Genomic DNA, 14,269 nt, shown 5'->3' on the forward strand with positions numbered 1-14,269 from the left:
TATGGTTATAATTTTATATATATTTGAAATTAAATATCATTTGTATAAATGTTTTGTTATATTTACTAAATTAGGAATTATACAAATGAATGTATTTTTGAATTTTAATGAAATGATGATATCATGGTATTTTTATGTGTCATTGGAGAACATATTTTAGCTCCACTCATGCCCCACGTTGTCAAAACCAAATAAAACAAAAAGAAAAAAGTAAAAATAGATACAATACAATGATATAATACACATAAATATGGAGTCGTTAAATTTTAGATAATACTAAAATGAATTTTATGAGAAATGGAAACTTTGAAAATAAATATGAAAAAATAAATTATCAAAAAATAAATATGGATTTGAAACTAGGATTAGGGCAAAGAAAAAAAAAATTTATGATTGATTCGTTGATAAATAAGAGATGAAATCATTCACTCCTTTCGTACATTTGAAGCCACACAATTAAATGGGTTTGACTTTGGTAGTAAGAAATTACATGCAGATTTCTAGCAAGAAACAAGCATTTTGAATTTAGGAAAACAAGAATTCGAAATTTAGGATTTTCTTACTTAGAAAAAATAAATCTAAACAAAAATAAAGACCTTAGTTTTTGATCTTTAGTATTTAAGGTGAGCTTTGACTTTATTTTCTTTGTTTTTTGAGAAAGTATAAAATGAAAGTAAAAAAGAAAATTTGAGATCTAGCTCCTTTCTCCCCTAATGGCTCTCTATCTCTAAGGTAGAAAATTTCTGAATCAGGAAATTAGGATTGAGAAAAAATGGATGTTTGAGAAGAGAAAACATTTATTGAACAAGAAGAACCCTAAAAATGAAAGATGAGATAAATATTTATATGAGAAGGTTTTTTGGTATTTTGTAGTACATAAAGGGTGATTCGTAATTTTACATCTAAGGCAAGTGGGGTGATACATGTTATTACAAAAATTGACCCTTCCTCGAACATATTTTAGGTTTTGAAAAAAAAAGAAACCCAAATCCCTTCCATCCTTCATTACTATGTTCTCATAACTGTCTTATTAGGAGCAGGTGACCCTGGTGACTTGAAGAACCCTCCTAACCATCATCTCTAGTTAAGAAGAAGATGAATATGATGGTCAATCACGATTCCATTTTGTCATGAGGAATATTTAAAACATACGGTGGGAGCACCAATGGTGGGAGTCCCAAAATTTAAGAATCAAAATAAGCAAGAAAAATCTTTTGCCTTCAAAAGAAAATGAATTGAGGGCCCCAAAAGTCCAAGCTCTCCTAACATGCCAGTGCACAATTCTAAGTCAACGCGCACCACCCAATGGTTGAAATTTTTTAACAAAGGATTTCCACAAAAAAATAGGACAGACTGAAAGTTCCTGCCTCCTGCCTCACTTGAGACATGTCTTTGTTTTACTTCCTTGGATGATTCTCAGTCTCACTACCTCCTTCCTTCTACAGCTAACGTAAGTAAAAATCAACATCTATTGTATGTGTGAAATTCGTCTTTGTCAATACATTAACCAGACAGATTTTAGAATACGCTGGAAATTAAAATCTTCAATTTTGTAGGCTTGCTGTGATGCTGTGAACTTTCTTAATTATTTGATATATATTTTTAATGAGCTCGACAACTTTATTGACTTGTGTGAAGGAGAGGAGGAGGAAAAGGAAGGCAAATATATAGGATTAAGTACATCAATCTTAAATAATTTTCATCGGTTGAAGTTAATTTCTTTCATGTGATGGCTAATGAATGGAACAATAAATTTTTGCGTATTGAAAGCTCAAAACTACATGTGACAACAGCTTTCATTACTTAAAAAATAAGATCAACAAGGAGGAAATCACGAAGAAAAATGGTGAGAATTGAGAAGTCAAAGAAATCCACTAACCAGCATGTGAAAGGAATCGAAAAAGGAGTAGCCTCCAAGCCTCATCTCTGTATATATATGCATATGGGTAGGTGCTCAATTTGTGGGAGAGGAGAGATGGCAGGTGTGATGAAGGGAAAAGCATGGGGCCTGGGGGTATTGATGATGGTGGTGGTGTTGGGTGTGTGGGAGGTGAGGATGGCAAGTGCAGCAGTGAGTGCTGCCAAGTGTAAGGAGGAGAGGAGGCTTGGGATTAATGCATGCAAAGCAGTTGTCTACGGCAAGAGTCCGACGCCAGCGTGTTGCCATAGGATGAGGGTCACACACCTGGGGTGCGTGTGCTCTGTGATTACACCTAAGTTGGCTGCCCTTGTGGATGTCAACCGAATGATAGAGCTTGTTAAAGGTTGTGGAAGGAAGCTCCCTCGGCACTACAAGTGTGGGAGTATGCTCTCTCTCTTTCTCTTTCTCTTTCTCTTTCTCTTACTCTCACAGATCCACACACACTCTACAGTTAGGGTAAAGCATAGAGATGGATATAAATATGTATATATTAACACAATTTCCTTCAATTATTTGCAGGTATCACCTTTCCATAAAAATGAATCAATTTCAGAACGAGGAGATTGAGTTGCTGTTTGGACTACTGTGTGTTATGGAGTCTACTAAACGCATTGTTCCAGTAGAGTGAGCCACTGCCCTTTCAGAGTCATTCATCATTCTGAATCCTATTTTGCAATAAATTTGATTAATCTTGTAATAATGAGACTTATATATGGAAATTCTGAACATGAAGCACAACAACCCAAATCATTTGTCTGTTACTGTTTATTAATTATCAAAGGAAAGTAATGAAAATGGTTTTGTTTTGCGTAATTGTTGCTTTCAATCTTCAGAATTTCATCAAACAGGTACATTTTGGTTTTACATAAAATTATATCACATGCCAATGGGTCGCACCAGAGGGGACAAAAAAAGAGAGGAAGAAAACACATCGATTATTTTCTTAACCATAGAAGGGTTCTGAAGAGAATTCTTGGCTGTATTTCTCAAATATCTATAGGTCTGAATTCAAATCAAGCATGCCAAGAAAAAAAAAGAAAAAAGGACACTAGGTTCTACTTCTACGAATGAACTAGGGATCATTTTTCTTGTTGCTATGGTAATTTGAGCTTTGATTTTGAATCACAAGCTGTTAGAAAATTAAAGATAAAATCATAGATGAAAATATCAATAAGCATAGATATATGTTTATTTGAATTTTAGGAATATATTAGAAATACTGGTAATCAATAGATATTTTGAAAAAAATATTTATAAGACGAAAATTATTAAAAACTCATGAAAATATTTAAAGAACCATAAAAAAAATGATAAAATAAGTAAGAATACATGTATTAAAATTATTTTGTAGGTGTAATTGATATAAAAATGATAAAAGATAGTGTTTATAATTTTTTTTAAAGAAAAATTAACTTAAATTATTTAAATATATTTATATTCTTTTATTTTAAAAATTAAAAATTACTTTTATTGAAACATGTTTTATTACATTTTAAATAAAAAATTAAATTGATTTACATAAAATATTTTATTTGAAATTTAATTTAAAAAATTTTATTATAAATTTGTGATGACAATTTTTTGTTATTAATATTAATTTATTTAAATAATTACAATTATTTAAAATTATATTAATAATTTATCTTATCAAATTAATTTTAATTTATAAAATATTAGAATTTCATTATTATTTTTATTTATATTTTAGCGATTTTTGAATAAATTTATTTTTTAATGTTTCAAAATAAAAACATTTAAAATTGAATAAAGTTAAAAGGATAAATATAAAAAAAAATTAAAGTGAAATGATAATAAGTTTTAAAAATATGATTAATGAGATAAATATAAAAAATAATTAAAAATCAAGTTATAATATATAAAATAAAAGAGTGATATAAATTTAAAATAAAAGACAAATGATAAAAAAAAATAATAATAAAAAATACGGATAAATATTATTTAAAAAATGAGCTTTCCAAAAAAATCGTCAATTTTTTGGCCATGCCCTTGCGTTCTCACGCACGATATTTTTGTCGAAATATTGACATTTTACTGAAATATCACGATATTTCACCTATTTCGCCAATTTTTTTTGTGGCGATTTTTGCTCAATTGATAATCAGTGGCCCGGCCACCATCGATAACCATACGAAATATTGACGACATTTTCGGATTTTTCCAACCATGGATAAAACAAGTAAAAAAAAAAAAATCTCAAATTCTCTTACTATTTTCAGGTAAAGCATGAGAAAAAAAATATAATGAAAGTACTTAAAACTTTAAATATTTAGATTTTCTCCATCTAAAAGATATATAATATTGGGGAGTATGAGATGAAATATAATTTTGGGTGCAAATATACTTTTTATGGTTTTCCATTGTAATTCCTATTAAACAAACAAAGCCTTAGGGTGGTAAAGTTTTCAAAAAAAAAAATTTAAATAATTCTTGAAAACTATTGTCACTTATTTTTAAAAACAAAATTCTGTTTACAGAATAAATATATTCGAAGAATGTAAAAATTATCAAATATTTTCATTTGTTACTTAAAAAAACATTATTAACAAAATTGAAAACATCTTAAAATTATACTAAAAAACAATCTCTCTTTAGAACAAATTCTAAATAATAATAATATTCTATCAAAAATTTGTTAAACGTGTTTTCTGGCTTAGAAAATTGATTTGAAGTAAAAATTCCAAACTAAGTCTTTAATATTGCTGAGATTCTTGTAAGATTTAGTGAGCCTGATTATAGTAAAGAATTAAGCTCACACTCATCCACAACAGGAACATTTAGTTCAATTTTGTTTGAAGTAATGAAGCTTCAGTTTTTTTTTATATATAGACAAGGCCAGAATCAAATCTCTAAATAAGTAATATTACCATGGTTTATGTTCGGGCTAGGTTTTTTCAGCCCATAAGAGTCTCTTAAGCCCAAATAGGGGGGATTTAGAAAAAAATATAAAATAATTTTAAACATGTGGTTCAAAACTATTTTGGGGCTAAAGAGAAATTTTGAGTAGATTAAGATGATTTTAGTAGGTTTGGTAGATAATATGGAAGAGTTGGTTGTAAGATAGGATAACTATCGACTTCTTAGTTAAGTCTTCCTGTAGGGGTCTCTTACAAATCAAAAGTGGTTTGGGATATGATTGAAGAGTGGTTTCATGAAAGACATTCATTATGAAAGAGGCAATATATCTCAAAAGAGGGAAGACTTATGTTAATTTATAATACTTTATCCAATTTGTCAATTTATTTCATATCCTTGTTCACCATATCGAGAATTGTGAGATTGAGGTTAGAGAAGATTCAAAAGAATTTTTTTAGGGAAGAAGAGCCTTACTGAATCTTGTTTCATGAAGTGGTCAACTATCTATAAGGTAAGGGTGAAAAGAGGATTAGGTGTTCATTCTCTCTCTTTACTAAATAAAACTCTTTTTTGCAAATGGTATTGATGTTATTCGAGTGAAGGGGAAACACTTTAGGAAAAGGTTATAAGGAGGAAATATAAGGAGGACAAAATGGGGTGGCAATCATGTGAGGTAAAAAACTTTTTTGGATTTGGAATATGGAAAGCTATTAGTAAGAGTAGGATTTCTTTAATACAAGAGTTTCTCACGCAATGGGTGATGGGAGTAGAGAAATTTTGGAAAGATAGATAGTGTGGTGATGATCTTTAAGTATGATATTTTTACCCTTGTTTGCCTTGATGGAATTGAAAGAAGCGGGAGTAGTAAATTTATGGGAGTAAAAGAATGAATGACTAGGAATTGGATATTGTATTAGAGAATTTCTTATTTAAATTCCTAAGATAGTCAGTGAATGAGAAGGAGGAGGATGAAGGATTTTAGAAAGACAATAGTAAAAGAAAGTTCTTTGTAAAAGCCCTTTACTTTCTTTTGGAATTAGATTGTGTCTTCTCTTTTACTTAATAAATTATTTGAAACTTCTAGATTCTTTATAAAGAGAGCTTTTTAACTTGCGAGGTTTGTTGGAGTAAGGTGTTGACTTTAAATCGACTCTAAAGATGAGATTGGTTGTTAGTCAACATGTGTGCCCTATACAAAAAGGAGACGAAATCCATTGATTACATTCTTCTTCATTGTGTTAAGGTTAAAATCTTATGACTATTAATGTTCTCTTTATTTGGTATTCCTAAGATTATTTTTGTCTCAATAAGGGACACTCTCTTAGGATGATATGGTTCTTTTGTAGGTAGAAGGTGAAAGAAGATTTAAAAAGTTTGTTCGTTCGTTCCCTTATGTATTTTTTGGACTATTAGAAAAAAAAAGAAAAAAGAAAAGAGAAAAGTGTTTAAAAATGTAGAGACATCATATTAAAGATTAAAAATTTCTTTCCTTAACAATTTATCTATGTGGATTCATGTGTGTGTGTGTATATATATATATATATATATATATATATATATATATATATAGAGAGAGAGAGAGAGAGAGAGAGAGAAAAAAAGAGAGAGAGAGAGAGAGAAAGAAAGAGTGTTTTTTTTTTTTTTACCTCTTAACAGTCATTGTGTATGTCTTTTGTACCATAATGCGTGAGTTGCACTTTTAATACATTCTCCTATATATATAAAAAAAAGATATTATCGAAGAATTTTGAACGGTGAAATATTCGCTATTGATAGTAGTTCGACGTTCGTGGCCCAGCAGATCACATTTCAGATACCGTCTTAAAGAGATTTGTACAAAAAAGTGTGGGTTGGGTTCAACAAACTAACTAAACTTTCATCATTTCTTTCCACTTTGCTGATGAGTGATTCGAAGAGAGAGTCCAAAGAGATTGTAGAAAGAAGTGTGGGTAGGGTCGAACCGTCCAACAAACTATCCACCACCATTGGTTCAACAAACTATTAATTAAACTTCCATAATTTCTTTCCACTTTACTGATGAGTGATTCAGAGAGAGAGTCCAAAGAGATTGTAGAAAGAAGTGTGGGTTGGGTCAAACCGTCCAACAAACTATCCACCACCATTGGTTCAACAAACTAATTAAACTTCCATCATTTCTTTCCACTTTGCTAATGAGTGATTCGGAGAGAGAGTCCAAAGAGATTGTAGAAAGAAAGAAGTGTGGGCTGCGTCCAATCGTCCAACAAAATATCCACCACCATTGCTCTCCACCTATCTACAATGGTTTAATTTTTCCACCATTTATTTTGATTTTTGTCCCACCAAAGTCATTAGCAGAATTGGAACACACCGACTTTGACCCTAATGTACCAAAAAGAAAAGTTATATGATTTTACTTGAGAGAAATTATAACATCCTTTTTCTATCTTCACAATTTAGCTCTTCATTTTTTTTATAGGTATATGAACTTTATCATATGAAATAAAACTCATCTCTATATCATATGTAATGTTGACGTGTTGTCACATGTATTTTTGTAACCAACAAATATAAATTTTGTATCTTTAGTACACCTCCTATGATCTTCAAAACCAAGCACCAGGATTCCAAGTCAAATGAGAAATCTATGGAAGGAGGCAGGGGACAAAATCCCCTAAAATGCATGTCCACTTACCTCCCACTTCAAAGTCATTGTGTTCAAATTCAAGCATCCAATCCATGAAATTTTCTTTGTGGAATCTCACAAACAAGACACCCAACCAAAATTCCCTCTTCCCCAAAGTCTCTCCCACTTGCCCTTTTCTTATGCAGCCCGGTCCCCATCAATCAATCAATTAAGCATATTACTATTAGATTAAAGATTCCAGACCATCCTCTAAACTAAGATATTTAAATCTTGTGTGGCTTTAGGGCTTGAAAAAGGGTCAAAATGCCAAAATGCTCACTAGTCACTAGTGAAAAAAAAGGGCGGAAAGCATGTACTAGAACCATTGGACTAGGAGTGCCGTCCAAGCATTATATATATGGGGATACGATGATGGTGGTGAAGTGCTCATTGTGGGTTGTAGGAAAGGGGAGAGATTATAGATAGCTGGTGAGATGAAGGGGGGGAAGTCATGTGGTGTGATGGTAGTGTTGGTGGTGGTGTTGGTGGTGGGTATGTGGGAGGTGAAGACGAGCAGTGCAGCACCGAGTGCAGCAGAGTGTAAGGAGGAGACGAGACTTGCGATTAGTGCATGCAAGCCAGTGGTGTATGGGAAGGATCCCTCACCCGCTTGTTGCGAGAGGGCAAGGGTCACCCATGTTGAGTGTGTGTGCCCTCTGATTACTCCTAAGTTGGCTGCCCTTATAGACGTCAACAAGGCTGTACGCATCATCGAAGGTTGTGGAAGGAAGGTCCCTCGTCACTACAAGTGCGGGAGTATGTCCACATTTCTTTCCCCATCTCTCAATTATATTTATTGCATATATTCCCACCTCTTATGTAAATTTAAATACAAAAATGCGACTCCATGGATGGCTTCTTGAAACAGAAATGCGTTAAGCTGCTAATTGACCATTGCTAATTTCTTAATTGCAGGCATCACCACTCCTTGAAAGATGAGCCTACTGGGTTTCTGCATTGCTCGGTACTAATGGAGAAAAGTAATGTTAGAAATTAAATAACTGGTATCCTTTATGGGTTTCCAAGGGCATGCATGGTAATCTGAGTGTGTTTAATAGCCCTTTATTGTGAAGCAGCAAGCGTCATAATCAAAGTGTCTGCTTTTTCACTTTTTTTATTGGCTGTTCATTCAATCAATTGAGGGATGTCAGACTCGCTACCAATTTATTAGATCAGCAATATGGTTCAGAAATGCAGCAGGATGGGCAAATGGGACAATTAATCTTATCATACTCACACAACAAGTGTTGTCTTAAAAATCGGATGCTTAATAAAAGGAAATTCTTAAAAAGTGGCAAGCTAGAAATCCCATGCTTGGTTAATGAATTGTAAGGTAAATATCAAAGTTGATTACAGGCTCCCTCTTTTTTTTTTCTTTCTTTTCGGCTTAGTTTTTTTTTTCCTCACTTGAACGACCTAATTTCTGAGCCTTTTGCTCCACCTTTTCCTTTTTTCTTTATCCTTTTTTAGCTCCCCACTCCCAGCCGCCCCGTTCCCATGTTCTCACCAAATTAAATTAAGTTTTTTTTTTTTTAATTATTATTACAATTAAATGAATTAAGTTATGTTTTGTTTTGTTTTTTTTAATATTATTTTTTCCCATTTTTAAAAATCTACTTAATTAAAAAGCAAACTTTATTTTTTAAAATTAAAATTCATTTATTCATTATTTTTTTTTCATTTTCTTTATTAAAATTTTATTTTAAAATCATGTGTAATTAATGCATTAAAATAAATTATTTTTTAATATAAAAATATAGCCACCTATAATAATTAATAATTTAATAAATAAATAAATACTAATATTTTAAATAATATTGATTTCATATATATATAGATAATATTTTGTTTTGTTTCCTATTCATAATATTTATAATTTCTATATTATAGATCCCGTTTTTTATATTTTTATTTAATTTTTTTATGGAACATTAAACAGAAATTTTTTAAAAACTAAAAATAAAAAAACACTATCCACATTTATTGAAACTATTTTTTTTTGTTTTATTCAAAATAAAAATAGAAAAATAACATAAAAAAAATATTAACTTATCTTTTATTTCATTTAACAAAAAATTGGTAATGATCATTGTTAACTTTAAAAGCAATATTTGAAGATAAGTAAAATTTAAAATTTAAAATATTTAAGTTAAAATTTTTAATATAAGTACACAATTCCCATCATAATACATTGATGTTTTTAAAAAAAAGAAAAAAAAAATTAATGCTTTTTTATTAAATATGTAAAAAAAGAGAGTAAATTTTTGTTTAATTAAAAATTTAATCCATTAAATTTATTTTTATTTTTAATGAATAATGTTTTTAAAAAACACATTATGTATATTTTTTGGCATGTTATTTAATAATTGCTATCAAAGTTATAGTAATAACAATAAAAAAACTAAATATGCTAGTACATTTTGCTATTTATAGTAGTACTTTTAGTTACTAACATTGTTATTAGGTCACATGTTGAATATAGTGGTTGAAGTGGTGATGAATGATAAATAGGTTAGTAGATTATTTTATTTATAATGATACTTTTAGTTACTAACATTATTGCTTTTAGGTAAAAACCATATTAATATTTCAATTGACATATTTGTTGTAGAAGTGATGATATGTGATATGATAGTTGTTTACGTGGGTCTAATTAAGTGTACATATCAATTTGCCTTCTATAGGTGACAACCCACCTTCAACTGATCAGAGAGACGCCTCGAAAAGATGCACAAAATTAACTATTTTAGCGTATAAAATAAGAATTATTTTTTTTTATAACGTCCTCCACATGAAAGTGATTTTTTTGGGTTATGAATTCATCTATGTACATTTTTACATAATTTCCCCAATTTAATTTTGTAGATGATTTTTCATTTGGTGTTGGCTGTTTCAGCTTCCCACAAACTAATTAAACCACCATTATTGCTTTCCACTTTGCTGATGAGTGGTTCGGAAAAACACTCCACAGAGATTGTACAAAGAAATGTGGGTTGTGTCCACCAGGCTAACTACCATCATTGCTCCCCACTTTGCTACCATGGTTAGATTTTTCTACTATTTATTTTGATTTTTTGATCTTGTCCCACCAAAGTCATAACGGAATTGGAAAACACCATGGTGTTTGTTTTTTTACTTAATTCTAAATAGAACCTTAATACTTAATAGTATTAAATATTAGATTGTTTGTTTTTGTAGTATTTTATTTCTATTAAGTATTAAAAAGTAAAAAAAACCATTGTGTCATTTTTTCTATTTAGAAAAAGCCACATATTTTGCCTTTTTCTATTTAGTAAAAAGTTTATAATAAGTCATGAAAAAGTAAAAAAACAAACAACCTAAATTCTAAAACTAAATGGTTTTCAGCAAAAAACCAAAAAAACAAACACCACCCAAGTTTACAGGACCCTAATATTCCAAGAAGAAAAGTTATGTTAGTTTAATTAGGGTAAATTATAACATCATTCTTCTTCCTTCATGAATTTTATCATATAAAATAAAAAATCATGTCTATATCACATGTCATGTTGACATGTACTTGTCACATGAATTTTATCATTTATTTTTAATATATATATATATTTAGTAAATTAGATTGTTTGATATTTTAGTTCATCGATGGATTTAGTTAGTGCTCGAATGGGCACATGCCCTCTAAAAAATTCTCATGATATCAATTTCAAAGAGAAATAAATCAATCATTGAGTTAAATATTAATTTTTGGCTCACATTTGTTTTCCCTGAAATTAATCTCTCTTATATTACATTTCTAATTCTGTCCTGTTTTAGCTTAATTAAAGATTTACATTCTTTAAAAAAAATGTTTAAGATCAAGAGTGATTAATTTATATAATTTATCCTTGTTATTAATTTAAATGTCATGCATTTTTATTTTTGTTATTTTTAAAGCAAAAAATACCTATATATTTTTTTAACAATTATTCTTTCAATTTAGATAAACATGATTAAAAAAAATGTCTGAATTTTATTTCTTATTTTTCAAAAATAAAAAATAAAAATATTTTTAATAATTCTATGATTGATATACTTTTTCACCTCCTATGATCTTCAAAATCAAGCACCAGGCCGGATTCCAAGTTGAAGGGAAAAATCCATGGAAGGAGACGGCCGACAAAATCCCCTAGAGTCCTTACCCACCTACCTCCTACTCGAAAGTCATTGTATTCAAATGTAATGATCCAACCCATGAAATTTTATATATGGAATCTCACAAACAAGACACTAGACCAAAATTTCCGCCTCCTACCACTTCCAAGACGCGTCTCTCCCACTTGCCCTTTTTTTATGCAGTATGGTTTCCATCAATCACTCAATTAAGCATAGTAATATTAGACCGGAATTCCTGACCATGCATGCTCTAAACTAAGATTTTAAGTTTTGTTTGCCTATAAACCAGTTACTAATCTTTGATCCTACCCATCATCTAAGGAAAACGATGTGTAGCTATTTTCGTATTTGGGATTGGTTGGATGGTTACACTTCTTGTGATTTTGGGCTCATATATTGGGGTCCAGTTCAATGGCTAATGGCCATTCTAGATATGTATGTACTACGTAGATTAAGGACCCCAAGGACTGATACAGAAAGTCAAATACTATGAACTGGAATGCAAACCCAAATCACACTCCAAATAAAAAAGGACGGGAGGCTACGTGATGCCAAAATGCTCACCAGTCACTAGTCAAAAAAGGCAGGAAAGCATGTACGGGAAGAATTGGACTAGGAGTGCCCTCCAAGCATTATGTCTCTATATATGTGGGGATAGGATGCTGGTGGTGAAGTGCTCATTGTGGGGTTGTAGGAAAGGAGAGAGATCATAGATAGCTGGTAAGATGAAAGGGGGGAAGTCATGGGGTGTGATGGTGGTCATGGTGGTGGTGGTGCTGGGTATGTGGGAGGTGAAGACGGGCAGTGCAGCACCGAGTGCAGCAGAGTGTAAGGAGGAGAGGAGGCTTGCGATTAATGCATGCAAGCCAGTGGTGTATGGGAAGGATCCCTCACCCGCTTGTTGCGAGAGGGCAAGGGTCACCCATGTTGAGTGTGTGTGCCCTGTGATTACTCCTAAGTTGGCTGCCCTTATAGACGTCAACAGGGCTATACGTCTCATTGAAGGTTGTGGAAGGAAGGTCCCTCGTCACTACAAGTGCGGGAGTATGTCCACATTTCTTTCCCCATCTCTCAATTATATTTATTGCATATATCCCCACCTCTAATGTAAATTTAAATACAAAAATGCTTTATAATACGAAGCAACTCCATGGATGGCTTCTTGAAACAGAAATGCGTTAAGCTGCTAATTGACCATTGCTAATTTCTTTGCAGGCATCACCACTCCTTGAAAGATGAACCTGCTGGGGTTTCTGCCTTGCTCTGCAGAAGGAAAGAGAGATGGTGACTTTTTCTCTGGCGTAGTAAACAGTATTGGAGAAGTAATAGAAGATAATAAATGACTCTGAAAATCCAAGTTTGATCTCCTTTATGGGTTTCCCTGCATCTGAGTGTGTTTTATAGCCCTTTATCGTGTGATATGGAGTTCTATAATAAAAAGTGTCCGCTTTTTAACTTTTTTTTATTGGCTGTTCATTCAACAAATTTAGGGATGTCAGACCCACTACCAATTTATCAAATCAGCAGTATGGTTCAGAAATGCAGCAGGATGGCGAGAAATAAACAAGTGGTCCATCGGGCTTTTAATTTTATCACGGTCACGAGTAGCAATTTTGACACAAACAATGTGTTTCGAAAATCATAATTTAATTTAACCTATTTAAATGGATCACATCGTGTCATCCATATAATAAAAATAAGGCATCTTATCATACTATATGATCAGTCATATTTGAGCAGAGTAAATTTTTCGCCCAACATAAATACTTGAACAATAACCCTTAAAAGAGATATAGATATACCTAAAATTAAAGAGATTTCTGTTACTTGCATGAAAAGAATTAAAGGGAAGATGCTATCAATTAATATTATTGTTAGCAATGTACTTTTTTTTTTTTTTGAGACATTGATATAATATTTCAAATTATGAATTATGTAAGAATGATTATATAGAAATAATTAGTCAAAGTGGAACAAAGTTATTGAGATAAAACTAACTTGTCCATAGAAGTATTAAGACCTCAAGTTTGATTAGATACAAATAGGGATAGGGATGAGAATACAACAAGTTTTTTTTGGGTATCTGCTTCACCTCGTCTTTAATGGGACAATTTTGAAATTTAAATAAATTGGTTAAGAACGGGTTAGAGACTTTTTTTTTTAAAAAAAAAAAAACTCAGGATGAGTTCAGGGGGTTTGGGTATTGCTTTGTTCCACCCTCACCCTACCTCAATTATATATAAAATTAATCTTTAAAATTAAATTAAATTAATTTTTATTTTTGTTATATAATAATAATAATAAATTTCAATAAATAAGTTATAAAAATTATAATATTTTAATTATTTATAAATATATAATTTTTTTAAAATTAAAAAAAAAAAGGTTAAATGACGCGAGATGAGACGATATGAGAAATTCGCATACTTATCCCACCCCGTTAGACCTTGTTTAATTTTCTTAATAGAACGAGAATGAAATTTATTTTGAATAAATTGGTGAGATGAGGGGATTGGGATGAAGCCGATCCGTCCCAAACCCGCCCTATTACTATCCCAACTAATTTATATAAATCACTTGAAATTTGACACTTGAAGATGCAAAATTTATCGGATTTAAATTTGTTATTATATGAAAGTATAACCGAGATAAAACAAACAACATAATCTCAAGTTTCCTGT

General features: G+C 31.0%; 3 protein-coding genes across 3 annotated transcripts; all 3 read left to right on the forward strand.

The window, feature by feature from the left end:
• Positions 1-1,975: 1,975 nt before the first annotated feature.
• Positions 1,976-2,734, forward strand: LOC117906783. The gene is made up of 2 exons (XM_034819983.1): positions 1,976-2,303; positions 2,441-2,734. Exons 1-2 carry the CDS (start codon positions 1,976-1,978, stop codon positions 2,455-2,457), a joined length of 345 nt encoding a protein of 114 aa, XP_034675874.1. The 3' UTR covers positions 2,458-2,734.
• A 5,134-nt stretch (positions 2,735-7,868) lies between these two features.
• Positions 7,869-8,579, forward strand: LOC117905608. Its single transcript, XM_034818494.1, has 2 exons — positions 7,869-8,216; positions 8,376-8,579. The coding sequence occupies exons 1-2, from the start codon at positions 7,895-7,897 to the stop codon at positions 8,390-8,392; spliced, it is 339 nt and encodes a 112-aa protein (XP_034674385.1). The 5' UTR covers positions 7,869-7,894; the 3' UTR covers positions 8,393-8,579.
• A 3,675-nt stretch (positions 8,580-12,254) lies between these two features.
• On the forward strand, positions 12,255-13,053 carry LOC117934509. The gene is made up of 2 exons (XM_034856228.1): positions 12,255-12,632; positions 12,804-13,053. Exons 1-2 carry the CDS (start codon positions 12,314-12,316, stop codon positions 12,818-12,820), a joined length of 336 nt encoding a protein of 111 aa, XP_034712119.1. The 5' UTR covers positions 12,255-12,313; the 3' UTR covers positions 12,821-13,053.
• Positions 13,054-14,269: the final 1,216 nt, after the last annotated feature.

The sequence above is a fragment of the Vitis riparia genome, chromosome 2, assembly GCF_004353265.1.
Source record: "Vitis riparia cultivar Riparia Gloire de Montpellier isolate 1030 chromosome 2, EGFV_Vit.rip_1.0, whole genome shotgun sequence".
Lineage (NCBI taxonomy): Eukaryota > Viridiplantae > Streptophyta > Magnoliopsida > Vitales > Vitaceae > Vitis > Vitis riparia.

What these genes read in the sequence shown, in the direction of transcription:
- LOC117906783 (XM_034819983.1), top strand. Translation starts at nt 1,976, where the DNA reads ATGGCAGGTGTGATGAAGGGAAAAGCATGGGGCCTGGGGGTATTGATG.
- LOC117905608 (XM_034818494.1), top strand. Translation starts at nt 7,895, where the DNA reads ATGAAGGGGGGGAAGTCATGTGGTGTGATGGTAGTGTTGGTGGTGGTG.
- LOC117934509 (XM_034856228.1), top strand. Translation starts at nt 12,314, where the DNA reads ATGAAAGGGGGGAAGTCATGGGGTGTGATGGTGGTCATGGTGGTGGTG.